This window comes from Ursus americanus, chromosome 19 (assembly GCF_024610735.1).
Source record: "Ursus americanus isolate L20-20 chromosome 19, mUrsAme1.1.p, whole genome shotgun sequence".
Classification (NCBI taxonomy): Eukaryota; Metazoa; Chordata; class Mammalia; order Carnivora; family Ursidae; genus Ursus; species Ursus americanus.
Genome location: NC_142145.1, coordinates 54070456 through 54097292, shown reverse-complemented (window position 1 = coordinate 54097292; position 26837 = coordinate 54070456). Strand labels below are relative to the sequence as shown.

General features: G+C 39.9%; 1 protein-coding gene across 5 annotated transcripts in view; it reads right to left on the bottom strand.

The window, feature by feature from the left end:
* Nucleotides 1-11596: 11596 nt before the first annotated feature.
* The window catches only part of ARHGAP28 (Rho GTPase activating protein 28), a 197342-nt gene continuing 182101 nt past the window's right edge, over nt 11597-26837 (bottom strand). For 2 of the 5 annotated variants that reach the window (XM_087869965.1, XM_087869966.1), the window contains 2 exons: nt 18475-18539; nt 11597-16351 (listed from right to left, as the gene is read on the bottom strand). In XM_087869965.1, coding sequence (XP_087726091.1) covers nt 18516-18539 — 24 coding nt within the window. In that variant the 3' untranslated portion in view covers nt 11597-16351; nt 18475-18515. The remainder of the gene's footprint in view (nt 16352-18474; nt 18540-26837) is intronic. The other 3 variants (XM_045781952.2, XM_045781954.2, XM_045781953.2) reach the window with 2 other exon arrangements.

The following is a 26837-nucleotide window of genomic DNA, read 5'->3' as shown; positions in this document are numbered from 1 at the left end:
CCATATGCACCCCAATGTTCATAGCAGCAATGTCCACAATAGCTAAATCGTGGAAGGAACCGAGATGCCCTTCAACAGATGACTGGATTAAGAAGTTGTGGTCCATATATACAATGGAATATTACTCAGCTATCAGAAAGAACGAATTCTCAACATTTGCTGCAACATGGAAGGCACCGGAGGAGATAATGCTAAGTGAAATAAGTCAAGCAGAGAAAGACAATTATCATATGATTTCTCTCATCTATGGAACATAAGAACTAGGAAGATAGGTAGGGGAAGAAAGGGATAAAGAAAGGGGGGTAATCAGAAGGGGGAATGAAGCAAGAGAGACTATGGACTCAGAGAAACAAACTGAGGGCTTCAGAGGGGAGGGGGTGGGGGAATGGGATAGACTGGTGATGGGTAGTAAGGAGGGCACGTATTGCATGGTGCACTGGGTGTTATACGCAACTAATGAATCATCGAACCTTGCATCAGAAACCAGGGATGTACTGTATGGTGACTAACATAATAAAAAAAACATTAAAAAAAAAAAGAACTACCAATATGAGTACTCTAGTCCTCATGCTTCTGGTAGTTTTTAGAGAAATAGATTCTAATGTTAGCCTTACAATTTTCAGGGGAATCTTCTGATAAAGGAAGACTGCTGAGGGCGACAAACACACTTCTCAACTGAGAAGGCATCAGTACACCAGACAAATGCGTGCTGTCTGAATGGACACGAAGTTCTTGGTGATTGTCAAGTCCTCTGATGCGATGGCCTGGCTTTGCTGCTGGCCTCAGCATCACCCTCCTGTATTTCATCACTGTATCCACCCCTTGGTCACAGCAGAACCTTCATGTCTACTGAAGAGCTTTCTGAGGTGCACCCAAGGGTGAGTAGCTGCCTCTCTCACAAACTGGATTACTTCCTCCACAGACCACAGTGGAAAAATCCTTTGAGTACACTGAGGTCAGGTCCGAGTGTCGACTTGGGACTTCAATTCTCCTGTGTGTGGATTTTCCTGACTTCAAATAATTGTCCTTGGTAGACTGCAGTGACAGTCAGTTCAGAACCGGTGATGAGCTTGATGGAGCTGACACAAGCTGAAAAGAATTCCTACAGCAAAGGTAAGAGTTTGTGGACTTTCTCCAGGTGGGGTTTAGAGAGTTTGTTGCATTAGTGGGTTTTTAAGAACGCCTTTGCTCTTCGTGCATGCAGGGCCGTCACTTCCTTTTAAGACAAAACTTCTGCATCTGGTCCACGTAGCTCTATGGCGGGGTGCTTAGGGGAGAGCGGGATGGCTTTAGGAGAAGGCTGCTAGCGTGTCATTTAGCACTGCTGTGTCCTGATAGGTCTTCTTTTGCTGATTTATTTTGGTCAGTTTATCTTGAGCAAGTGTTCCTCACTAAAGGAAGATGGATAGTGTATCTTCCCCCATGAGAGGAGGCAGCAGCCACATCTCCTCCAGGGAGGAATCCGTGATTGGTCCAGTTTGGAGGTCTCCATCCGGCACACTACCCCAGGGTCTGGCCAACAGTGTAGGCATCTGCGGGGCCCTCTTCTGATCCAGGTAAGCACTGGGGTTTCCGTTTGTTTCCAGAGTCACAGACAGCAGATATCCCTGCAATGGTCATCTGAGCAATGTCATCCTTTGCCAAAAGGAAGGCCAGGGGCTCTGTCTAGAAACTTCACGCAAGCTGAGATGTAGGAGAACACAAAATGGGGAGACTTTCTTTTTTTTTTTTTAAAGATTTTATTTATTTATTCAACAGAGATAGAGACAGCCAGCGAGAGAGGGAACACAGGCAGGGGGAGTGGGAGAGGAAGAAGCAGGCTCACAGCAGAGGAGCCTGCTGTGGGGCTCGATCCCACAATGCTGGGATCACGCCCTGAGCTGAAGGCAGACGCTTAACCGCTGTGCCACCCAGGCGCCCCAATGGGGAGACTTTCAAAAACCCCCTTTCTTTCCCCTAATTTTAGGTCTTTTTAAAAGTATGAATGCTGATTTTTGTTGAGGAAACATTTTTAGGAAAGTTATCCTTCTCAGGGCTGACATCTGGGCAGGTGTTTTAAACTATCCTGCTTCCTTGACCCACTGGGCTGGTGGTTGGGAGCAGTTTTCTCTACGGACTGCACTGAACAGCCGGTCTCTTTGCAAGGAGACTGTACTTCTGCTGCAGTTTGTATAATAGCAACATCATTCCCAGATTGCCATCAGACATCTGTCCGGGGATATTACCCAGCCAAGAAAATATCTCAAGAATTGTACTGTAGCAATAAGCAAAAGTTCCTCTCTATTTGTCAAGGGCAATATAAACTTCATGTCCTCTAACACCTACAGTTCGTGCAGGGCAGATAGATATATCCTGTCTAGTGCTTCAAGTCTCATTCCCACTGTAAAGTATTTAAGGCTGGCTTTGATAATTCCTTCTTAAGAACGTCGAAGTTGTGATTTCAGATCCGTTTAGAATTCATACGAGGAGTGCTGGCTGAGAGGACACATTCATCTGGAACTCCAGAGAAGGCTAAAGTGAAGCCCTCTTTTTTCCTGCACATGTCCCAATAGGTAGTGAGTCCAAGGAACCGACAGGCCCTCTAAAGTCCTTTCCATCGTCACTGCAGTGCTGACTGTAATCCCGTGCCTGTGATTCCAGCAACTGTAGCCGTACGTGCTGGAGAAAGAGTGTGAAGGTAACACGCTCCCCTTTCAAACCGGCTTTGAAGTTGTTAGCCAGAGGAATCCTGTACTGTCTGCAATACTGGGAAGGAGCACACAAGATCCAGCCTCTTTCCAGAAATCGTTTCATTGGAAATGATCATTTTCCCGGGAGATATTCTTGATTGTCCTTCTTGACAGTCTAATCATCTTAATGTTTTCCTTGTGGTAAGCCTTTCTAGTGTTTTCTCAGGCAATGGCAGTAGGCAAAGCATGGTTCTCTCCCACTGCCTAGCTGGCATGGGAATTCAGTGCACCGCCACCACGCTTCAGAGCCCAAGCACAGAGCCCAGAACTAGCTGTTTTTTTTTTAACAGCTTTATTGAGGCATAACTGACCTATAATAACCTTCACATAAAGTATACAGTTTAATGAATGTTAGCATATGTATACCTCCCTGCAATCATCACAGGATGAGATAATGAACATATCACCCCCTAAGGTTTCCTCATGTCCCTTAGCAATCCCTCCCTTCCAAACCTCCTTTAAATATATTTTTTAAAGATTTTATGTATTTATTTGACAGAGAGAGAGAGAGAGACAGCCAGCGAGAGAGGGAACACGAGCAGGGGGAGTGGGAGAGGAAGAAGCAGGCTCATAGCGGAGGAGCCTGATGTGGGGCTCGATCCCATCACGCCGGGATCACGCCCTGAGCCGAAGGCAGACGCTTAACGACTGTGCCACCCAGGCGCCCACAAACCTCCTTTAAATATTTAACATACTGTTTCAAAGTTGAAGACAAAAAGGGGGAAAGGTGCTCTACCCGTTCAGTCAGTCTGGTATAATCCCAGCTCCAAAACAACGTAAGGAAATTATAACAATCACAAACCACCTTTACTTCTGGCTCTGCAAGTGAAAATCCTTGACGAAATACTGGCTAACTGAATTAATCCATTATGGAAAAAATCACAGTTGCACAATTACAGTTGCACCCATTAGACTCCCCTTTTTATTCTCCCAATGTATTGTTTTTTTTCCACTAAATCTTTGTTCATTTTTCCCCCACTTTTTCCTCCAATTTCCTCACAGTTCTAGCTTTAGTTGATATTCTCATTTTATCCTGACGTTATCAAACAAGCTGGCTGTTTTCTCATAAGCTTCTGCAGAGGAAATGTGTCCTAGAGAAGGAAAAGATGCTAGAAGGTGGCAATTACCCACATTTCAAAACGAAAGGAGCAAAGCCACGAAAGAAGTTGTATTCAATTACAATTTTCTTAGGCCCTTCTGTTGTTCGTCAGTCCCTTGAGTCCCCATCGATATCACCGGAGTTGCCAGATAGTCATTCGTCAGGTACTTCGATTTTCGTCAAAGCTACTGAAAACAAAGACTGCTTCTTTGACCTGGAGGGTAGGGCCCAACAAATAGGTCTTCTATGATAAGATAGTAATGTTCCATTGGTCTATCTTTGCAGCTGTCTCTAACATTTCTGGTATTTAGGAATGATACATGACTGAATGTTGACTATCTCTCAACAAATATTTACCAGTTAAGTGCTAACTTAGCACTTGAACTGCATGGTGAGATGAAAATGGAGAATTTGCTCTATTAAAATTGCTAGGACCAAAGGGCAGACGTGCACCTTAAAAACACTATAAACTCAAGGGCTAAATTATGGTACCGTGGGATGGAAAGGCATGGGAAGGCTCTGAAAAGGTAGCTGTACCTAGGCTTTGCTGGGTGCATGGTAGGAGCACCTGGAACAGCCCAGCTGACGAAGTGCTTTCACTGTAGTAATGGGACCGTTGGGGATGGGGTGGGTGGTTTGGGGTCATGAGAGATCTAAGTCCCCTAGTTGAAGCAGGGACCCTGGTGTCATGGGAGAGAGAGAGTACAAAGTAGGTCAAGCCTGATCATGGAGGACCCAACAAAATCACCTCGTGCCCATTTCCAGGCAGCCCCTTCTAGAAGAGGAAACCACTTTTCAGATACCTACCACCATAGACCACTTCCTCCTGCTGTTGAATTACATATAAATGGAATCATGTAGTACATACCCTTTTATGTTTGATTTCTTTCACACAACATGGTTTTGAAATTCATATTTTTGCATGTATTTAAAATTCCTTTTTGGGGCACCTGGGTGGCTCAGTTAGTTAAGCAGCCGACTCTTGATCTCAGCTCAGGTCTTAATCTCAGGGTCCCAAGTTCAAGCCTGGCATTGGGCTCCACGCCGGGTGTGGAGCATACTTTAAAAAAACAAAAAAACAAAAACAACCAACTTTTTTATTGTTGAGTCCTACTCTGTTGAATGAATTAACCACATTTCTCTCTTCTCCAGGTTTTGTCTATTATGAATAAAATTGCTATGAACATTCTTGCACACATATTTGTGGGGATATATGCTTTAGTTTCTCTTGAGTAAGTAGGAGTTGAATTTCTAGGTTATAGGGTAGGTATCTGAGTAACTTCATTCCATTCTGCTACTTTTCCCAAATGGTTCTTGCATTTTACACCCCCACCAGCAATGGACGAAAATGTGTTACTCCGTGTCCTTGCTAACACTTGGTATTGTTACTCTTTTTAATTTGATCTATTTTGGGCATTCCTGTGGTTATGTAGTATCAACACATTGTGGTTTAATTAGCATTTCCCTGATGTCTGATGATGAGCACCTTTTCATGTATAGTGACCATTTCTGTGCTTTGGTGGGATTTTGGTTCAAATCTCTTGCCCATTAAAGATTGTCTTTTGTATTATTGAGTCGTTAGAGTTCTTTACATGTTCTGGGGTTAATACACATGCACACACACACATTTACTCCCAATCTGTAATTTGCCTTTTCATTTTCTTACTGGTATATTGCTGAGCAGAAATCTTAAATTTTAGGAATCCACTTACTATGGGTAAGTGTCTGTTGTCCTCTAGTAATGCAATGTAAGTGAGAAGCCTGATCCCGACCTGTCTTCTAGGACATAGAGCTTAGGACTACAGCAAAGTCCACTGCTGTGTAGTGATAAAAATGTTATAAAAATACAGAATAACCTCTGCAAATGAGCTGTTCCAACACAAAAGTTCATAAATAAGGTGACAATCTGAATGGTGTGCATGTGATTGTTAGTTGACAAAACTCTGATGCACCTTTAAAAGAGTGCCCTTTCTACCCCTTTCCAATTTCTGCCTAGACTGTTGAAAAACATGTAATTTACCACCAGGAAGGTAGGAGAAATGTCTTAGGAGAGGCCCTAGCATCCCCAGAACTCTTGGTTCTTTTCAATCGGCTTGTATGTTTTTGCTGTTGAACTGCATTTCGCAGAGATACTTGGAATTGAGATACTGCCCTGTGTCACCTGGCACAGCCGACAGGATTCCAAATCGATCTAGGAGAGATTGCAGCTGTGCTCAGGATCAGAACATTCGGGGATGGCCAGAAGAGGACAGCATGCACTCCCTAGTCAAGAACCACGGGAACAGATAATCCATATGTGCCCTTGAAGCGATTAGCTGGGTGCCTAGGAAGGACGGCTTCATTAGCCGTGGAACAGAAAAAATGCCACAATCGGACAGGGCGAGAAACTGTACCATGGGAGGACAAAGCCATTACCCTTCCAAACAGATCAACCTGGTGCACTAAAAGAGAGAAAGGGTAGGGAAAGCACATTCGTTTGGTTTTCAGTGTCCATTCTCTGAACCAAAGGCCAGGAGCTACATCCAAGGAAATAAATGAACCATTTGTAATGAAGCCATATTTGTGTAGGGTGTGGGAAAGAGACTCAAAAAGAGACAGCCTCGTCTGCTCACTTGAAAGAGGCAGATACAGACAAGGAGGCCCTCTGAGCTGCAAGGGACAGATGCAGCACTTCCAGAAGTGTGCAGTCGCCACGTTTGGGACTTGAATCTAGCAGTGAGCAGCAGAGATGGTGCCTGCCCCATTCGGGCTCCCACCCACACCAGAGGGCCCAGAGCCCTCCGCCCATCCTGGGGGAGGCCACAAAAGCAGACGGAGTGCCATATGCCTGCCTAGGGCACAGGCACTCAAGCTGCAGGGGAAGGAGCACCAGGAAGTGCTCCCTGCCACATCTCTTTGCAGTCATCCCAAGGCCCCCCAGTGTGCTCCTGCGTGTGGGGGCGCCTGACTTCTACCACAGCTGTGGACAAAGCTTTCAAGGCCCTTCATCCCCCAATCCCCGTGTAAGGGGATGATCTGAAGAAACTTCTGTCTGCTGAAGAGTTCCAGCACAGGAGGACGACAACAGCAACACATCAACCACTCTGCAGCTCAGCCTGCACCAGTCAATACTGGAACAGAGCCAAATCCTCTGCTGCTGTCTAGTGACAAATACCCAGAAAGCTGAATGTTCTCTAGGGTATTGAAAGGCCCTTTTTAGAGATAAAAGTTACAGAATATAAATGTTTACAAGTTCAAGCCACAAGGACCTGGGCCTACCTGTGTTCTTTTACGACCAGGATATGACTGTGCTTCTAAACTTGATCGCCCCGTGGTTTACCAATGGGTTGATGTGGGCTGTGACAAGAAAGGATCCAAAACGAGAGTTTTGACTTGAGGAACTAAAAAAAAATTGCTCTAAACTGAGATTTAAAAAAAAACAACATATGGTTAGAATGGATTTTGGCATAAAGATTTAAAGATTCACTTTGAGACATGCTAAGTATGGAATGTTTAAATGGGGACATTTTTGCTAAAATGGATAAAAATTATGCAGCACCATGATTTGGTATGTTAAACTATCATGTACTATTATTTGATGTAAACATGCGATGTCTCCAGGATAAAGGTAATTGGAGCCCCATTAAGATTAACTGGACATATACTAAATGGATTGGTCAAGAGATGAAAGGAAGATTCTGTCTCATGGAAAAAGTCAAATCCTAGTGATCATATATGTATTACTTTCTATATTTATATATTGTGTTAAACATATGTTATTGATGGAAGGACTGTAAAAAAAAGAAAAAATGCTTGACATGACCTTTTCTGTATCTCTATGGAAATCTGACTTTTAAAGATATTTATTTACTTATTTATTTTGGGGGGAGGGAGCATGAGCTGGAGGTGGAGGGGCAGAAGGAGAGGGAGAAGCAGGCTTCACTGGGCAAGGACCCTGATACGGGGCTTGATGTCAGGACACCGTGACCATGACCTGAGCCAAAGGCAGACTCTTAACCAGCTGAGCCACCAAGGCACTCCTGGAAACCTGACTTTAACTTTCTTGCTCTTTTTCCAGGAACCTGGTAAGAGAACATGTTAGCTGTACTGTTGGGGGGCACTGTTTTTATTAAAAGGTAGATCTTATGATGCATACCCATGCTTTTAAACCGTGAGTTCTGTAACCCTTTCGTCCGTGTAACGGGCGGTGCAGTGTATTGATAACGCGGTTCTGGCTCTAGTGGGTACAGAAAGACCAAGGAGAACAACTCCTCAGACACATTCGTCTGTATGAATTGTGGAGGAAGACCTCAATCCCCGAGAAACACCTGGGGCTGTCTTGCTCTGTGGCAACCTCTTCGACATCTTTGCATAATAATTTTAACATGGTGTCCAAAAGATGAACAAGTTACTGTTATTTGTTGCTGTTATCAAGTGAACTTCTGAAATTTGTAAATTCTTAAAATCCTTCAAACAGTGGTTGCTAATGGCACATAGGCATCCTGAGGTTTTTTTGTGACCCTTTTGCTGGTAACTATGTGCAAAATGGCATGCAGTGAGGTTAACTTGCTGAACTGACATGGAGGAGGTTGAGCTTTTACGTTCAGTATATTTTGTGTTTATTATCTGCATCGCTATATAATACTTCTTGAACTATTGCATTGCTGAATCAAGAGTTGTAGGCTGAGAGATTATAAAACTGGATAATATAATTAAGAACAGAAGACCTCTGGACTGCTTGTTAGAACTGGATCACTTTGCAACCCTTTCCAAAACATCTGTTGTTTGAACTGATAAGTCACTCCTTTAAAATAAGTTGTTGCAGCATTGGAAGATTTATGAAACCAGAAAATAGCTTCCCCAACCCTGTTTGGCAATAGATTATTAGATTGGTGAATTCACGGATCATTAGTGGTGGGTATGTTCTTACTTATTATGGTACTTACGTGTCCAGACTGTTCTTATGTCACTGCGTTGGAAGCCTGGGGCAGCGTGGAGTGACATGTAGTGAGTGAGGGTCACTGATGGGAGAGAAGACCCTGTCATCTAAGGACACAAGCTCCACGCCAACACTGGCCCACAGTTGCAGAATGAGGAAGAATGTGGTAAGGCTGCAAAGCAAACACTCAGGATGAATTACTGTTAGCTGGAAGTTCGTCAACAAACTGTAAGAATGCACACATGCTTGCTAGTTGACACAGCTCGGGTAAGATTTCAAAAGCACACCTCTCCATTCTCTTTGCTTCTCACCCCCACTCAACTTCTGTTTGAAGATATTAGGAGAGAGTGTAATTTACTGTGGGGAAGACAACAGGAAACATCGAAGGGGAACCCCAGCATTGCCCAAACTCCTGATACTCTTTTATCTGCTTTTATGTTTTTATGTTAAGAATTCTTTTTTCAGGGGCACCTACGTGGCTGTCAGTTAAGAGGCTGGCTCTTGATTCTGGCTCAGGTCATGATCCCAGGACCCTGGGACTGAGCTCCACATCAGGCTCCCTGCTCAGCGGGGAGTCTGCTTAAGGATCCTCTCTCTCTTTCCTTCTCCTTCTGCCCCTTCCCCCACTCATGCACGTGCACTCCCTCTCTCTCTAAAATAAATCTTAAAAAATTATTTTAAAAGAAAAACATTTAAAAAAATATTTTTTTCAAAATTCTATGGGAAATTTCAATCATAGAGATTATTATATTGAATACCGCTATGCCCACCATCATTTACATTATAAATATTTTGCTACACTTGACCTGGTGCATATCTATCCATCTATCATCTATTGATCCTTCTATTCACCAATCTGTCTTATTTTTATACATTTCAAAAATAAGTTACAGACACCAATACACTTCCCCCGAAGTACTCCAGTATGCATATCATTACCTGAAGTTCAATATTTGTTATTTGCAAATTATTTTCTTTTGAGGTAACATTTACACATAACGAAATGCAGAAATCTTAAGTAAACATTCACTAAGTTTTGACAAATACAGACATCTTTATAACCCAAACCCTTATCAAAATATAAAACAATACTGTTCCACAGAAATATAATGTAAGCCACATATATAACTTAGAATTTTCTAGTAGCTACATTAAAAAGAAACTGCTGAAATTGATTTTATAATTTTTATTTTATAATTTATCACTTCAAGTTAAATATCTAAAATACTAGAATCAAACATGTAATAGTAAAATATTACCAATGAGGTGTCTTACATTCTTTCCTACCAAGTCTTCAAAATCTGGTATTTTACACTTGGAACACATCTCAGTTCAGACTAGTCACATATCAAGTGCTCAAGAGGCCCATGGAGCCAGGGGTCCTGGCATGGGATGGCACATACAGAATGTTCTGGGAAGCCCCTTCCCCCCAGTCTCCATACCTACCCCCACAGAGGCAACCATCATTCTGGGTTTTCTCCCCCATCCTTGTTTAGCTCTGCCTGTCCTAGCATTTCACGTAATTGTACAGTGTACAGTCTTTTGTGTCTAGCTTCTTTCACTCAGCATAAGGTTTCTGAGATTGATTTATGCTATCATCTGTATTCAGATAGCAGCTGGTAGTTGTATGATTAGTCTGATAAGAAACTGCTAGACCCTTTTCCAAAATGGCTATACCATTTTATATCAGCAATTATAAGAGTTCTGATTCTTCCACACTCAGAATGATCAGTCTTTTCAATGTTACTTGTTCTAGTGGGTATGTAGTGATATCTCCTTGTGGCTTATTTTGCATTTCCCCAGTAGCATATGGTGTTGAACGTGTTTCTATGTGCTTATTGGCCTTTGTGTTCTCTTCTTTCATGAAGTATCCAAGTCTTAGGCCCATTTCAAAAATGTGCTGGTCTTTTCACTAGTGAATTCTTTATATATCCTGAATGTCTGTCTTTTGTCAAATATATGCTTTACACGTAGGTATTTTTTCCTAATCTCTGGTTTGCTTATTTGACTTCTTAATGGTCTCTTTGGATAAGCAGTTTTACATTTTGTTGAGGTTTAATTTATTAATTTGAAAGTGCTATTTTCTGGGGGCGCCTGGGTGGCTCTGTTGGTTAAGCAACTGCCTTCAGCTCGGGTCATGATCCTGGAGTCCCGGGATTGAGTCCTGCATCGGGCTCCCTGCTCAGACGGGAGTCTGCTTCTCCCTCCTACCCTTCCCCCTCTCATGCTCTCTCTCATTCTCTCTCTCTCAAATAAAATCTTAAAAAAAAAAAGTGCTGTTTTCTGTTCCTAAGAAAGCTCTGCCTATCCCCAAGTCATAAAGCTATTCTGTTTTCTTCTGCAGGTGTCATTGTTCCAGGCATTACAATGAACAATATGATCCCTTTTGGATGAATTTTTGCATACCTTGTGATACGTATATCTAGTTGATCTAGTACCTTCCGGAGAAAGCCTCCTTTCTCCATAGGTTTCTTTGGCACGAGTTGAAAATCAAATGGCCACGTAAGTGAGCATCTCCTTCTGTGCTGCTGGTGTAGGTGCCCACCTTCACGCGGTATCATCTTGTCTTGGTAGCTGTAGCTTTAGAGTAAGTCTTGAAATCCCGCATTCTCAAGCCAACTTTGTTCTCTTTTTGGGGTAATATTTCTTCAGATGTTCTAGATTCTTTGCATTTTCATGTAAATTTGTAGGTTTGCCAATTTGTACCTAAAAAGCCTATTGGTGTTATGATTGGGGTTGCATTAAATCTACACATCTGTTTGTGGAGAACTGCATCCTGCCAACGCTCTTCCATCCATCTCTTCCGATGCAGAAACCTGGTCTAGCTATACATTTATTTTGCTGTTCTCTAATTTCTACCAAAAATAGTTTTTAGTTTTTAGCATACGTGTTTTGCATATCTTTTGATAAATGTTTTCATAAGTATTTTATGTTTTTTGATGTTATAGGAAATGGAAGTTAAAACATTTATTTTCTGGGGCACCTGGGTGGCACAGCGGTTAAGCGTCTGCCTTCGGCTCAGGGCGTGATCCCGGCGTTATGGGATCGAGCCCCACATCAGGCTCCTCCGCTATGAGCCTGCTTCTTCCTCTCCCACTCCCCCTGCTTGTGTTCCCTCTCTCGCTGGCAATCTCTGTCTCTGTCAAATAAATAAATAAAATCTTTAAAAAAAAATTTATTTTCCAATTGTTTACTGCTAATATACAAAATACAATTAACTTTTATGTAATCATCTTGTATAATTGACCTTGGTAAATTATCTTACTAGTTCTAATAGTTGAAGATACTCCAGTCTTTCCCACATACGCATATCATTAACAAATACAGACTATTTTCTTTTCTAATCTTTATACCTTTTTTTCTTGCCTTTTGTACAAAATATACAGTAAAATGTTGAATTTTTAAAAAATATTATGAACTGGTATTGAATTTTGTAAAATGTTTTTTCTCTATTAAGAAAGTTTTTTAAAAAAAGACACGTTTTAAAAACCTGTCCCAAACATCAACTCAAGCAAATTTAGGAAACTGTTGTTTATTTGCTCTATCCCCTCTCCACAACCGTCCATTATTACCGTGCCATGTGGCTTTTGTACAAGACTACCACCCAGCAGGTCAGTGACAGACAGTGGGCTCAGACACATACCTTCTGACTTGAAAGCTCTCACTCTTTCACCAGCATCATGATACCCTTAGACTAGCTCAATTATTATAAGAATTCTTGTGACAATGCTTTTAGTTTTTTCTCTTTATTTTTATGGGTAAAATGCAACATACATATTATACTTAACAATGAAACCTGGGACAAAAGAATCAATATTAACTTTTGAGATGGGAGACAACATAAAACATTGGCATTTCTTGTGACATTAAATCATTGTCTAATCAGGTCACATAGTTTTAGAAAATAGTTGGAAAATGACTGAAAGAAAAGATGTTTTTAATTTAAGGTGTGTGTATGTGTAAAACTATTTAAAATGTTTGAAAGAAACATTTTAATCCATGTCATATTATTTTTTATTAAATGACATATTTATAGAAAACAGTTGAAAATGCCTGTCAGAAACTAGGAACTATTTAGTCCCATAATATATATTCTTTGCAGGCATGTAAAACATTTGTGAAAAACAGTTGAAATATACTTGAAAGAAAGAAGGGACATTTTAATCTCATGTTACTTTTCAGTCAAGTGCAACATGGGGAAAGCAGTTGAAAAATGCCTGAAAGAAGAGAGGACTACTAATTCCCACACTTGAAAACCTACATTGCAACATAGTGAAAAATACAAGACAATGACTAAGGGACATAAATTCTCTCAGAGTATACCACAGGTCACAGTTACAGAGTATTTTTGGCTTTAAAGCTTACACTGAAAATATTTTACATCATTCAATGTATATTATTAAATGTACACTGAAAGCTAACTGTTAAATAAGATGACTCAGGGACAGTTTGTAACAAAAACTGTTAAAGTCCATTAATTTTTTTTCCTAAGAAAGGCAAGTGAGGTAGTTTATACTGTGTACACATTGTAACGAAATTAATATTCCAGTTTATTTGAAGATCACTGGCTCTAAGAATCATATCCCCCAATTACCTGCTTAACAAAGGGATCCTCTTTCGCCAAATGGAGAAAACAATGAGCCAGCTCTCGGGTTTTTTCTGAGTAAGTGTCACTAAAATGTTAACTTTCTCTAATACCTTCCTGGATATTATTTTCCTAATTGTACACCAAGAGCACTTGGGAGGAGGTGGGTGGGAAGCTAGTAAGAACTGAATCTAGAAGCCTAAGTTCTGACCCTTCTTTTGTCTGCAAACATACTACTCATTTTTACAGACTACTGTAACCATTATAAAACAACTTTGGTAAAGCAAAGATAGTTTCAATAATTATTTGACAGACATTTTTGAATTGTAATTGTAGGGGTTTATTTTTTAAGAATAAAATTAGTAAAAAGAACCTCTAGTCATACAAAACTTAGTCTGTGTGTCTACTGAAATTCTCCTCTAATCACTTAGTTAGTCCTATGACTAAGAATAAAAGTTATATCTAAAGATACTGGTATTGGCATGGCCTTCCATATTACATAGTTATTTGAAAGTTGTCACACATACTTAAATACATTCAACTGATTAAAGCTATTGAGTCAGCTAAGTCTTTGACATCTGATGCCACACAAAAGTGAGTAAGAAATTTAGAAATGGTTGTTTAGCTGTCATCTGTCAGCCACTTATTTAACACTAATGACAAGTGGAGTAAATCTGAAAACCTCTAGAACTTATATATAGGTTCTAATGTGTTTTCAGTCCAAAGATGGGAAAGTTCCCAAATAAAAAATTAGATCCGTAATCTTCTATAAAAAAAATCTTCTACAATAGAATTTAACTATTTGAAGCTATAGGAAACACAATGAGAAAAAACCATCCCTGTTTTCATGTATACATGGAAATATAAGATAGCGAATTTGAAGAATTTCTTCCATGTGTGGGTGTAAATTACTGTCCTCTTAGGCCTTGGAAGTTAGCTACTGCATAAAGTAAAATGTTTACTCCTGTTGTCTGAATTTCAAAAACAATAAAAGCATTTCTTCAGACTCTTGAAATTCATTATGTAAACTCACATGCAATCAATTAGCCAAACCCTGAAAACAGATGAAATGTAGAAATAAATAAAAACCTACAGGACACGTGTTCAGCTTCTAATGGGTTTTCAGGCACAGGAAGTAAAAGTTCTCAAATAAAATGAATGGATATTGGAGTTTTTTATAAAAATATAACAAAATCCTAATGGCCAGAAACATAATTATCTACATGTTGAATATAAATAATGTTTTTAGAGATATCAATATATGTCATAATAATGCTGCATATAAAAGATTTCTTCTAGGGGTACCTAGGTGGCTCAGTCAGTTAAGCATCTGACTCTTGATTTTGGCTCAGGTCTTGATCTCAGGGTCGTGAGTTCAAGCCCCGCGTTGGGCTCCACGCTGGGTGTGGAGCCTACTTAAAAAAAAAAGAAAAAAGATTTCTTCTTATATGTGGGCTTAAATTATTATCACATCATGTTTTGAGAATTGGTAAGTAGAAACATTGGTAAAATATTTGGTAAAATGTTTTCTGTATTTGTGAGTAACTTTATTGTTTGAACTGCAAAAGAGAGTCATTTGGACATTAAATCTCATTAAAATTAGTATAAATTCAATGAAATCTCAGTGTGTGGATTTTAATCCAAAGCACGCGTGTGGGATAAATGAGACCTCTGTCCCCTTTTCTAGCTAACCCTAGACCTGTATCTGCAGTCTCAAGACGAAAGGCAGAGCGGTCTGACCCCTCAGCACAGATCTGCTCTCCATGAGATTGTGGAGAACTGTGCGTTCTCACCAATTGCAGGTCTGGAAAATGGCTCTGCAGATCTTCATAGCAAGACAGTTTTCAGCTTACCAAATATGCATCTCATTTTAAAGCCTAAGGCTAATCCATAGTGCTTGGCCATGTCTATGATTGATGAACAGAAACAACTTGCTTTTACAGCTTATAAAATGTAGATATAACAGTATTTTTCAGTACTTTTGGATGAAGAACAGTTATATAAAGACAATTCTATATTTTTAAATTTGGGCTACAGAAGTGACTGTAAAATATTTAAAAAATGATATGTTTGATCAGGAAAGGAACTCTGTGCCTGGCACAGAGAAAGCTTTTCATTGAGCACCATAATCATGATGAAAAGATGGAGGTTCTGTGATTATTAACTACCCAGAAGGTTATGAAAGCATAAGTACACCCTCTGTCAAACTAACCTTTGCTATGGGAACCTGTGCTCATAAGAGAATAAGCTTTAAATATATAAATGTTCAATAATCCATGATAGAGAAATGTTCACTTGCACCAGAATGCAGATAGTCATAATACAGTACGACATACATAACAATACAGTATTCCTTCAACAGAAGTTCATCCTCCTCCAGTTGGGAGCAAGTCAGAGCATCAATATTGTACGTAGAACTTTAGAAACTGATTCCCTTTGAAAAGCAGATCTGAATTATTTTGCAGAGCAGAAATTATTGATATTTCTGGGATTCTTGTTCAAAAAGGTCAACATACGTATATAACGTAAGTATAAAAAAGACTCTCTTCCACCTCTTGTGTTTGGTAGCATCTGCTACATAAAGAAGTGTTTTTTATCTCTGGGTATAAGATGAAGTTCATTTCTGCTGTGAAGTCAAAGTACTAGAAATGATTAGAGTTCCATATACTAGATTGGCCTTTCCTCTGGAACCATCACAGCGTCTTTCCTTCACCATTATCTAGGAACCGTAGGAGAAAGCCTCAGCTCAGTCAACCAGCTCCTCCTCCACAGTTCATGTTGACAATGCCGGGAGACGCCACTTGGGCTGAGAAACACCAAGAGGGTTATTGGAACAGACATGTCAAAAACAGTCGTGTTATTTTCCCTACCAAATGTAGAATCTTCTTGGCATATAATACATGATAGCTGCCATCTTGGGGTATTTCAAGAACGTGGCTGGGGTTTAATCACCCACTCTGCTTGAGGATTTACGTGATATACATCCAACATATAAGCATCTGGATCCAAGCAATGTTGCCCTGAAGGAAAGAGAAAATCAGAGAATGTTTTCGAGGGTGCACACTTCTATGTGTGCGTGTGCACGTGTGTGTTGGTAAGGTCTGCGTAAGGCCAAGGTCGTTCTCTCAGCCAAAAGTAAGTAGATACGTGTTAAAGGTTCTTTAGCAAAGCCAGTCGGCCTGCCTGCCTTATTCTTTCCCTTCTTTGTTTCTTAATGACTGTGAAATACTTCAAATAAATCCCATGTAAAATTGTGGAAAAAACAGACATATCAACTACAGGCAAATTGTTCCCTAGACTCACATCAATTAGGAAAATATGGCAAGGACCTGTTTAAGATATAAACTGAACATGTCCTCTAATGGTTTTACAGATAGTAACCTGACCGGTGCTAGAAAAGATTAAAAATCAAGTTATTTTAAGAATGGTCATTTTGTTTGACTACAGATGCAATGTGCATAGGCAGGAAATTTAGAAATGATAACAACAAAAAGATCATTCCACGAGGCAAATACATCTGAAAATCTCTATGTACAGTGTGTTTGAAATGTACACCAAAGTCTCAAACCAAGCTACCAATATCTGATTGCTTGCTTGATTCATTCATTTATTAAATATTTCTTAAAAGTTATTATATGCCAGGGACTATTCCAGGGGCTAGGCCTACAGAAATGCATCAGAGAGTCAAAAATAGTTGCCCTCAGGGCACTTACATTGTCAAAGTGGTAAAAGACAACCAGCAAATAAGCAAGTACAATATAAAGTAAGTCTGGTGGTGATAAGAACACGAGAGAACAACAAAGCTGGGAAGGCACACCTAGAGAAGGTGAGATCCTGGAAGGTCACCGTGAGAAGGTGACACAGTGGCAAACACCTGCAAGAGGTGAGGGAGTGAGAAATGAACACTCTAAAGGAGAGCATTCTGGGGAAAAGAGTGAATGCAAAGACTCCAAGGCAAAGTGTGTCTGGTGACTGGATCTGCAAGGTTGGTGCTAAGCGGAAGTCGATATAATTTGAGAGGCATCAGCATACAGGTGTATTTAAAGCAGTGGGATGGACTGAGCTCACCAAGGATGTTACAAGTAGATAAGAATAGTTCTGAGGCCTGTCCCCACAGTTTTCTATGTTGAAGGTTGAGAGGATGAGATGTAGCAGGCAAAAGAGACTCAGGAGCTGCCAGTGAAGTGGGACAAAACCCAGAAGCTTAGGTTGTCCTTGAAACCAGGTGAAGAAAGTGTATTTTCAAAGAAGGGGAAGATCAACTCAGGCAGTTATCAAGACAGAACGAATGACTGGATTTCACAACATAAGAGTTCTCCAGTGGCGTCAACAAGAGAGCAATTTTGGTGAAGTGTTGCGGGGCAATGCTTGACTGGAGTGGTTTCAAGAGAGAACAAGAGGAAGAGATTGGAGGACAGAAAATGGATTCAAGGAGTTTTTGCTGTAAAGCAGAACACTAAAACTTGAAGGGGGTCAAGAGAGAGTTTTGTGAAGATGAGAGAAATTACCAAAAATGTTTATGTAGTTGGAAATGATGCAGTTGGGAGGGAAAAGCTCATGGTGCAAGAGAGAATGGGGAGCTGGAGCAAGGCGCCGAGTGGCAGGCAGGAGGGAACACGAAGCGAGGCACATGTGGAGGTGTTGGCCATAAGTGAGAGCTGGGATGGTTCATCCAGACTGTGCGGAGGGCAAGCAGAAGACCTGAACAAAGGGGAAGGCAGGACACAGAGGCAAGCAGAGGAAATTTCCATTTGATTCCTTTTTGTTCCCCCTCAGGAAAATAGGAAGAATGAACCTGGGCCAAGGGCGAAACCAGGGAAGTTAAGCAAAAAGGGTGTCACAGTGTCAATGTTCCATGATGTTCTCTGTTTTGCAGGGATCTCCAGGAAGAGACTTTTCAACTCTGAGGCACACTTAAAAGACCCAAAAGTCTACTCCATATCAACTAAAATATTTACATTTAAATTTTGAAAATATTTTAGGAAATTCGTACAACTGTTCTCACATGAGATTAAAACTTCAGAAACTTAATGATGTTGAATTTATATTTAAGAAACTTATAAAATATGCCTTTATAATAATAGCATATTTCTTTTAGAGTAATCAGAGAATTTAGGAGTAAAAACCGTTAAAGAATGCTTACCTATATTTCCCCCAATTTCATATAACCGTTGGTTCTGAATCTTAATGCATTCTGATGAACCATGACTGAAAAAAAAAGAAAGCAATGTGACTTAACCTTCTTCCATGATCTGAGGTAAATACGTGGATTAAATAACCATGGCAACAAACAATTCCTTCTGCCTTCAATTAAATACACCCACAAATCATTACTACAATTAAAGTTATGATAAAAAACAATTTATTTGTTTGACACAGACAAGCATCCAAGGCACAGGGAGGATGGTACTATTCCAAACCAAGATGGACGCTGCTAGGCCCTATAGCAACCTGGAGCCCATTCTATCCACAACTGTCAGCTTCATTTAAGAGAGGACTGTTACAGACACACCAAGGCTGGTGAAGGAGCAGCTGGATGTTTAATATTGCCTTGTCATTGTCACATTACTCCCTGTTCAAAAGAAGTCAGGTTTCATTTCTCTTTTTGCCAAAAACTGAATAGGATTCTCTCTTCTGTGCATGGCATGTTTCTAAACTTGCCTAAAGCTTTTCAAACTGCTTAATGTTGACTTCATTGCATGTTTCTGCTCTATAGTGAAAGCAAGTCAGAGAAAATAATTGCCCAATTTAATTTCTCCACCCCAGTCTTGAATGCTGCGGGAGAGGAGCGACTGGTCTTCATCCCACCTGAAGAGTGACTTTCAGCTTAGTTACTTCAAAAAGACTGACTTCAGCACTTTGTGAGGAAGAAAGAGGTGTGACCTATTTTGCTTAACAAAACATTTTATTTGAGATCATTGTAGATTTGCTCATAGTTTTAAGAAATTGCACAGATAGATCCTATGTACCCTTTACTTTTTTCCCCAATAGTAAAATCTTGCAAAGCTCTAGTGCGCTATCACGACCAGAATGTCAACATTGAGTCAAGATACAGAACATTTCCATCACCACTGGATCACTCTTGTTTCCCTTTTATAGCCCTCTCACCTCCCTCTGTCCTCATTCTTACCCCCATCCCTTATCCCTGGTAACCTGTACTCGAGTCCACATTTTCTAGAAGTTTGTCATTCCAAAAATGTTCTGTCAATGAAAACAAAGAGCATAGAACTGTTTGTATTGGCTTTTTTCCCCAATCCCCATAAATCGCTGGATTCATCCGAGGTGCTGCGTTTCATGGCTGAGGAGCACACCATGGTTCGGATGCGCCCGTGTGTTATTCACCTGTTGAAGAACATCTGGGTTTCTTTTCCAGATTTTACTATTATAAATGAAGTTGCTATAAGCATTTGTATATGGGTTTTTGTGTGAATATAATCTTCATTTCTTTGGGATATAAGCCCATGGGGCACTGGGCTTGTCTGTGGAGTGTGTGACTCTTGATGTCCAAGTTGTGAGTTCAAGCCCCATATTGGGTGCAGACATTATGTAGAAAAAAAATGCCCTATGAGTGACCCAAAGATCTCTGTATCTCTGCCAGTATTTGGTGTCATCACTATTATTTATTTTAGCCATTCTCAGAGATGTTTAGTGATGTCATTGTGGCTTTGCATTTCCCTAATGGTTAAAGATATTGAACATATTTTCATGTGCATGTGTATCTGTGTATCCTCTTTAGTGAAATGTCTGTTCATGTCTTTTGCTCATTTTAATTATTTATTTATTTATTTTTAAGATTTTATTTATTTGTTTGACAGAGAGAGAGCGCACAAGCAGGGGGAGTGGCAGGCAGAGGGAGAGGGAGAAGCAGGCTCTCTGCTGAGCAAGGAGCCTGATGTGGGGCTCTATCCCAGGAACCTGGTTTCATGACCTGAGCCAAAGGCAGACGCTTAACTGACTGAGCCACCCAGACACCCCTTGCTCATTTTTAAATTGGATTTTTTTTCTTATTGTTGAGTATTGATCTTTATATATTCTAGATACTAGTTATTTGCTGGATATCTTTGTCTTTTCATCCTTTTCATTGAGTCTTTCAGTAAGTTTTCAATCTTGATGATGTCAGATTAATCCATTTTTACCTCTTATGGATCATGCTGGTTTGTTTTTTTTTTTTTTAAGATTTATTTATTTATTTTAGAAAGAGAAAGAGAGATAGAAAGCATGGGTGAAGGGGCAGAGGGAAAGACTCTCAAGCAGACTCCCCTGCTGAGCATGAAGTCCAACACAGGGCTTGATCTCAGGACCCTGAGATCCCGACCTGAGCTGAAATCAAGACTTGGTCACTCAACTGAATGAACCACTCAGACATCCTTGGATCATGCTTGTGATGTCAACTTTAATAACTCTTTATTAGTCCTACATCACAGAGGTTTTCTCCTTTGCTATTTTCTAAAAGTTTTATAGTTTTACATTTAAATCTGTGATCCATCCTGGGTTGTTTTTTTGTCTACAGATATCCAACTGCTAGAGCACCATTTATCATTTGTTTAAAAGGCTGTCTTTCATCCATTGAATTGCTTTTGTATTGTTGTCAAAAATCAGTTATTAGAGGGGCGCCTGGGTGGCTCAGTTCGTTAGGTGTACAACTCTTGATTTTCGGGTCAGGTCATCATCTCAGGGTTGTGAGATCAAGCCCCGCAACTGGCTCCGTGCTCAGCAGGGAGTCTGCTTGGGATTCTCTCCCTCTGCCCCTCCTCCCTTCTCTCCAAAATAAATAAATAAATCTTTAAAAATTATTATAATTGTCAAATTCATAGAGACAGAAAGTAGAAGAGTGGTTGCCAGTGGCTGAGGGAGGGAGAAATGAGGAGTTATTGTTTACCAGGGATAGAGTCTGAGTATGGAACGATAAAAATCTTTCTGTAGATGGTGGTAATGATTATACAATAATGTGAATGTACTTAATACTATGAACTGTAAATTTAAAATGATAAACTTTGTTATGGACAGTTTGTTCTTCCTCTACAATCTTTCTTTCCTTTCTTTTTTCCTTTCCCTTCCCTTTCCTCCCTTCCTGCCTTCCTCCCTTCCTCTCTTTTTCTTTCTTCCTTCCTTCCTTTCCCTTCTCTTCTTTCCTTCCTTCCTTCTTCCTTTCCTTTCCTTTCCTTTCCTTTCCTTTCCTTTCCTTTCCTTTCCTTTCCTTTCCTTTCCTTTCCTTTCCTTCTATTATTGCAGTGGCTTAATCTTCTAAAAGTATTTTGGTTTTTTTTTTTTTAAGATTTTATTTATTTATCTACCAGAGAGAGAGACAGCCAGCGAGAGAGGGAACACAAGCAGGGGGAGTGGGAGAGGAAGAAGCAGGCTCCCAGCAGAGGAGCCTGATGTGGGGCTCGATCCCAGAACTCCGGGATCATGCCCTGAGCCGAAGGTAGACGCTTAATGGCTAAGCCACCCAGGCACCCCTTCTAAAAGTATTTTGAATAAAAGTAGTGTTCTTGATCTTGGAAGGAAAGAAGTCAATCTTTCGTTGTTAAGTATAATGCGAGCTGTAGATTTTTGTAGATGGTCTTTATCAAGATGAGGACGTCTTCCCTTTTCCTAGTTCACTGAGGGTTTTTATCATGAAAGGGTACTGGATTTTGTCAAATGCTTCTTCTGTATCAATTAACATGATCATATGATTTTTCTCCAATCCAGTGGTAGATTACATTAATTTCTAAATATTGAGCCAAACCTGCATACCTGAAATGAATCCCAATTGTTCACTGTAATTCCTTCAATACATGTTGGATTAGATTTGCTGATGTTTTGTTGAGGATTTTGTGTCTAAGTTCATGAGAGATATTAGTCTTCAGTGTTTGTTTATTGTCTTTGGTATCTGGTCAATACGAATTTCATAAAATGAGTTAGGTAGTGTCCCTTCCTCTTCTACTTTCTGGAAAAAGAATGTGCTAAACTGGTGTTCATTTTTTAAAAAAACATTTGCTAGAATTCTCCAGTGAAACCATCTGGGCTTGAAGATTTCTTTTTTTGGGAAACCTTTAAAGATTCAATTTCTTTAAGGGCTACACAACTATTTCATCTTGGTTGTCTTTTGGTAATTTGTGGGTTTTGAGGAAATGGTCCATTCTTCTAAGTTTTTGATTTTGGGTATATAGTTTGTTCACAGTATTTACTTATCCTTTTAAGAGAAGCATTGTATACAGGGATATTTCCTATTTTATTCTTAATATTGATGATTTCTTTTCATTTTTGTTAGTCTTTCTAAAAGTTTATCAATTTTAATTGTTTTTTAAAAAGAACTACCTTTTTGTTTCACTGATCTCTATCATTTTCCTGTTTTCAATCTCACTGATTTCTGCTCTTCTGTCATTTGCTTCATCCTGCTTGCTTCGTGTTTATTTTGTTCTTATTTTTCAAGTTTCTAGAGGTAGCAACTTACTTGCTCTGAGATCTTGCCCTCTTTTTAAATGTATGCACTTATTGCTATAAATTTTCTCTCAGTATGGCTTTAGCTGTACTGTACAAAAAAGGTGCAGTTTTATTTTCATTCTATGTACTTTTAACAGTTTCCTTTAACACTTCCTCTTTGACCCATGGATCATTCTGAAGTGTGTGGTTTAATTTTCAAATATTTGGAAATGATGATGTTTTGCTGTTATTTGCATCTAGTTAGATTCCTTCATGGTCAGAAAAGATATTCTGTATGATTTCAACTATTTTAAATTCACTGAAATTTATTTTATGGCCCAGGATATGGTCTATCTTTTATGATTACATCTTGACTTATTTATAGTGTTTTTTCATATACTGCCTTGTATGGGTTTTATGTGTGTGTGTGTGTGTGTGTGTGTGTGTGTGTGTGTGGTTTCTCTGGCACTGCAGTAACTTATCATGATCTATTAGGATTGATGTTTTACTATTTTGAGTGATGTGTAGAAACCTACTCCCAACAGTTCTCTTTACCCTCATACTTTTAAAAATAAACATTTAATTCTATTTATTCTTAGTTCTTTAAATTAAAAATAACAGAAGTTAAATGAAGAGGACCATTAATGCATATGTGGATTTCATTTTTAAAACAATGATAGTCCTAAAATTCTAGCATAACTAAACCTTACCTATTTTACCCTGAAATTGTTTTTTTTTTTTTTTACCATTAATAAGTAGTAGTTCTCCTACATGGTAAAACTCTGACAAATTTTACAAACGAATTTAGTTTTAGAACTCTTTTATGATTTAGAGAAAAATTGTGAAGATAGTATAGACAGTTCCCATATTCCCCACACCCTGTTCCCCTATTATTAACATCTAACATGAATATAGTACATTTGTCACAACTAACGAATACTAATACGTTTTTTATTAACCAAGGTTCATACTTTATTCAGATGTTCTTGGTTTTTACGTAGCCATCTATGTACTGTTCTAGGGACCCATCCAGAATATTGCAGTATATTCAGTAACTATAAGTGTTTGAATAGTGTCCCTTCCAAAACTCATGTCTGCCCGGATGCTCATAATCTGACTTTATTTGAATATAGGGTTATTTGCAGATGTAATCAGTTAAGAATCTAGAGACGAAATCATCCTGGATTCAGGGGACCCCCAAAAATCCAGTGAATCCTTATAAGGGGGAAAAATACAGAGAAACACAGAGAGGATGTGACGATGGAGAGACTGGAGTGATACAGCTATAAACCATGGGATGCCAAGGATGTTGGCAACCATTAGAAGCTAGGAGAGAGGCATGGGAGAGTTTCTCCCTCACAGCCTCCAGAAGGAACCAACCCCGCTGACACCATTTGTTTCAGACTCCTGGCCTGAACTGAGAGAATACATTTCTATTGTTTTAAGCCACCTAGTTTGAGGTACTTTGTTATGGAAATACTGGGAAACTAATACATAGTCATGTCTCATTAGGCTTCTGCTACTGATACTCCTCAAGTTTACTGATTATATCCTCTGTCATCTACACTCCACTACTGAGCCCATCCAGTGAGTTTCAGCTATTCTTTCAGTTACATAATTTTCATTTCATTCTTTTTTATAACTCTATCTGTTTGCTGAAATTTTCTATTTTTTCATTTGTTTCAAGAGAATTCATAATTGCTTGCTGAAGCATTTGTGTGTGTGTGTGTGATGGCTGCTGTAAAATCCTTGTCCAATAATTCTAACATCCAATTCAATTTAGCGCTGGCATTTCTCAAATGTCTTTTTCTCATTCCTATTGTGATTTTCTTTGTTTTAGGTATAATGAGTGATTTTGTATCCTATCACAGACACTTTGGATATTATGAGACTCTGGATCTTATTTAGTCATCATTTTTTGGCAGGCATTCCTCTTGTGGAAGTTTAGCACAAGGTATGGGTGGGTGTGTATGTTCAGCTTTTGCTGGGCCCCACTGACACCTGCCTAGTAAAAGTGGGGCACCAACTGGTACTGCTTTGCTGCCTCTGATTGGGGGTGTAAGATCAGCTCCCTCCTGGGCTTTGCTGCCACCAGGGAGAGAAGAAACAAGGTTGACTCTCGCTGTTTTGTTGCTGTTGGGTGAGGGTCAAGCTCTGCTCTTCACTGGACCCTACTCACTCTGAGGGTGGGGTGAAGCTGGTCGATAACTGCCTTGCACTGATTTGTTAGGTCTCACTGCTGCTGGGTGGAGGAGACACCGCTCGAGGCAGGACCCTGCTGCCACTGTTGTGGTTGGGAACTGGACAGTCACCTGATTCTGTTGGGTGGGGCATGTAGATCAGTGACCTGCTTGGTCCCACTGAAAACACAGGTGTAGTTGTGTGCTTTTTCTATTAGTGTTTGGTTGGAGTAGGGCAGGTATTGCCAAAATGTTTTTTTGTGGTTAGGCCACCTTCTCTCAGTCCTTTGGCTGTGTTAACAGGCTCTTCTTGGAGCTTGTTTATTGTGTGTTCCTATTCCAGGCTGAAGGTTCCTGCAGCACCCCGCCTGCGCATATGGGAGGCAATAAGGAAATACAGGAATTCACCACCACGTTGGTGCACAGGCCCGATGTCCCTAGGCAGTCAGCACTCGTCTCTCTACCTTTTAGAGTCTCCCTATGCTTGTCATTGTGTTATGTCCAAGGGTTTTTAGTCAGAAGAGGGAGGACTTGGGAGGAATGGGACTTCTCTCCCCTTTTTTTACTTAAACAGAAGTAGTTAGGAGTCAGAAAATAAGCCTCTAGTGAAACAGGCAAAAATGGGCCAGTTTACACTAAACTGAAATTGGCCACAGTTCTAACTAGTGAGGAAAATGGACTAAACATCTTACGAAGTTCGTACAAAGGATTTATATCTATCTATAGTCACTGATTCTAATTTATTTTTATTAGAAGATTTTCATTCTACAACAGGTCTACAGGAGTACAGAGGCAATTCTGTCGTGCACGTGACTAGCAATCTATGGGATGTTCACATCCCCCCAGTGGAATTTCAAGTCTCTCTATTACTGCCCTAACAGTAACTACTTACAGTGTTCCAGCAACAGAGAGAAGTAAGTGTTCTGGGCTCCTGTTGACCCCATCTATTCCTCTTTTCTTTTTTATGTATGCTCATATATATACACATATATATGTATATATATACACATGTATATGGAGAGAGAGAAAGAGAAGATACAAAGCATGCACGTATCATAGAATACTTGAAGAATTTTCACAAAGTGAATATATCATGTAACCAGCCCCCATAATCTAACAAAGGAACTTCTCAAAAGCCACTGTCATGGCTTCTTAGTCACTATCCCTTCCACCCTCATAGAAAGCCACTGTTCTGGCCTGTAACACCATAGATTACTTCTATTGGCTACTCTTGTTTTTTTAAACTGAAATATTTTTATTGAGAGAGTGGTAGATTCATATATAGTTGTAAGAAATAATATAGAAAAATTCCTCATACTCTTTGCCCACTTCTCCCCAAATGGTAACATTTTATACAAGTAAGTATAACGTCACAGTTAGCATACTGACATTGGTATGATCCACCTATCCTATTCAAATTTCCCACTTTACTTGTACTCATTTGTGTGTGTGTATTAAGTTCAGTACAACTTGTAGAGGCTCTTTGATCTACCAGAGTCAAGATACTGTGCAACTCCCACACTGTCAGATCCTTGTGTTGCCCTTTTATGACCATACCCATCGCCCTCCCATGATCTCCTCTCCTCACCTCCCAGAAACTACTAACCTACCCTCCATTTCTAAAATTTTTCACTTCAAAATGTTATATAAATGGAGTCTTATGGTATGTAATCTTCCACAATTGGCTCCCCCCCCAACATGGGTACTCCTTCTTAACATGGTTGTAAAGCTTCTCTTGAGGAATTTCCATCAGTCTGGGGCACCTGTGTGCTTCAGTTAAGTGTCCAACTCTTGATTTTAGCTCAGGTCACGATCTCAGGGTTGTGAGATCAAGCCCCACGTTGGGCTCTGTGTTCAGCACAGAGTCTGCTTAAGATTCTCTCCCTCTCCCTCTCCCCTTCCCAATCCCCTGCTTGCT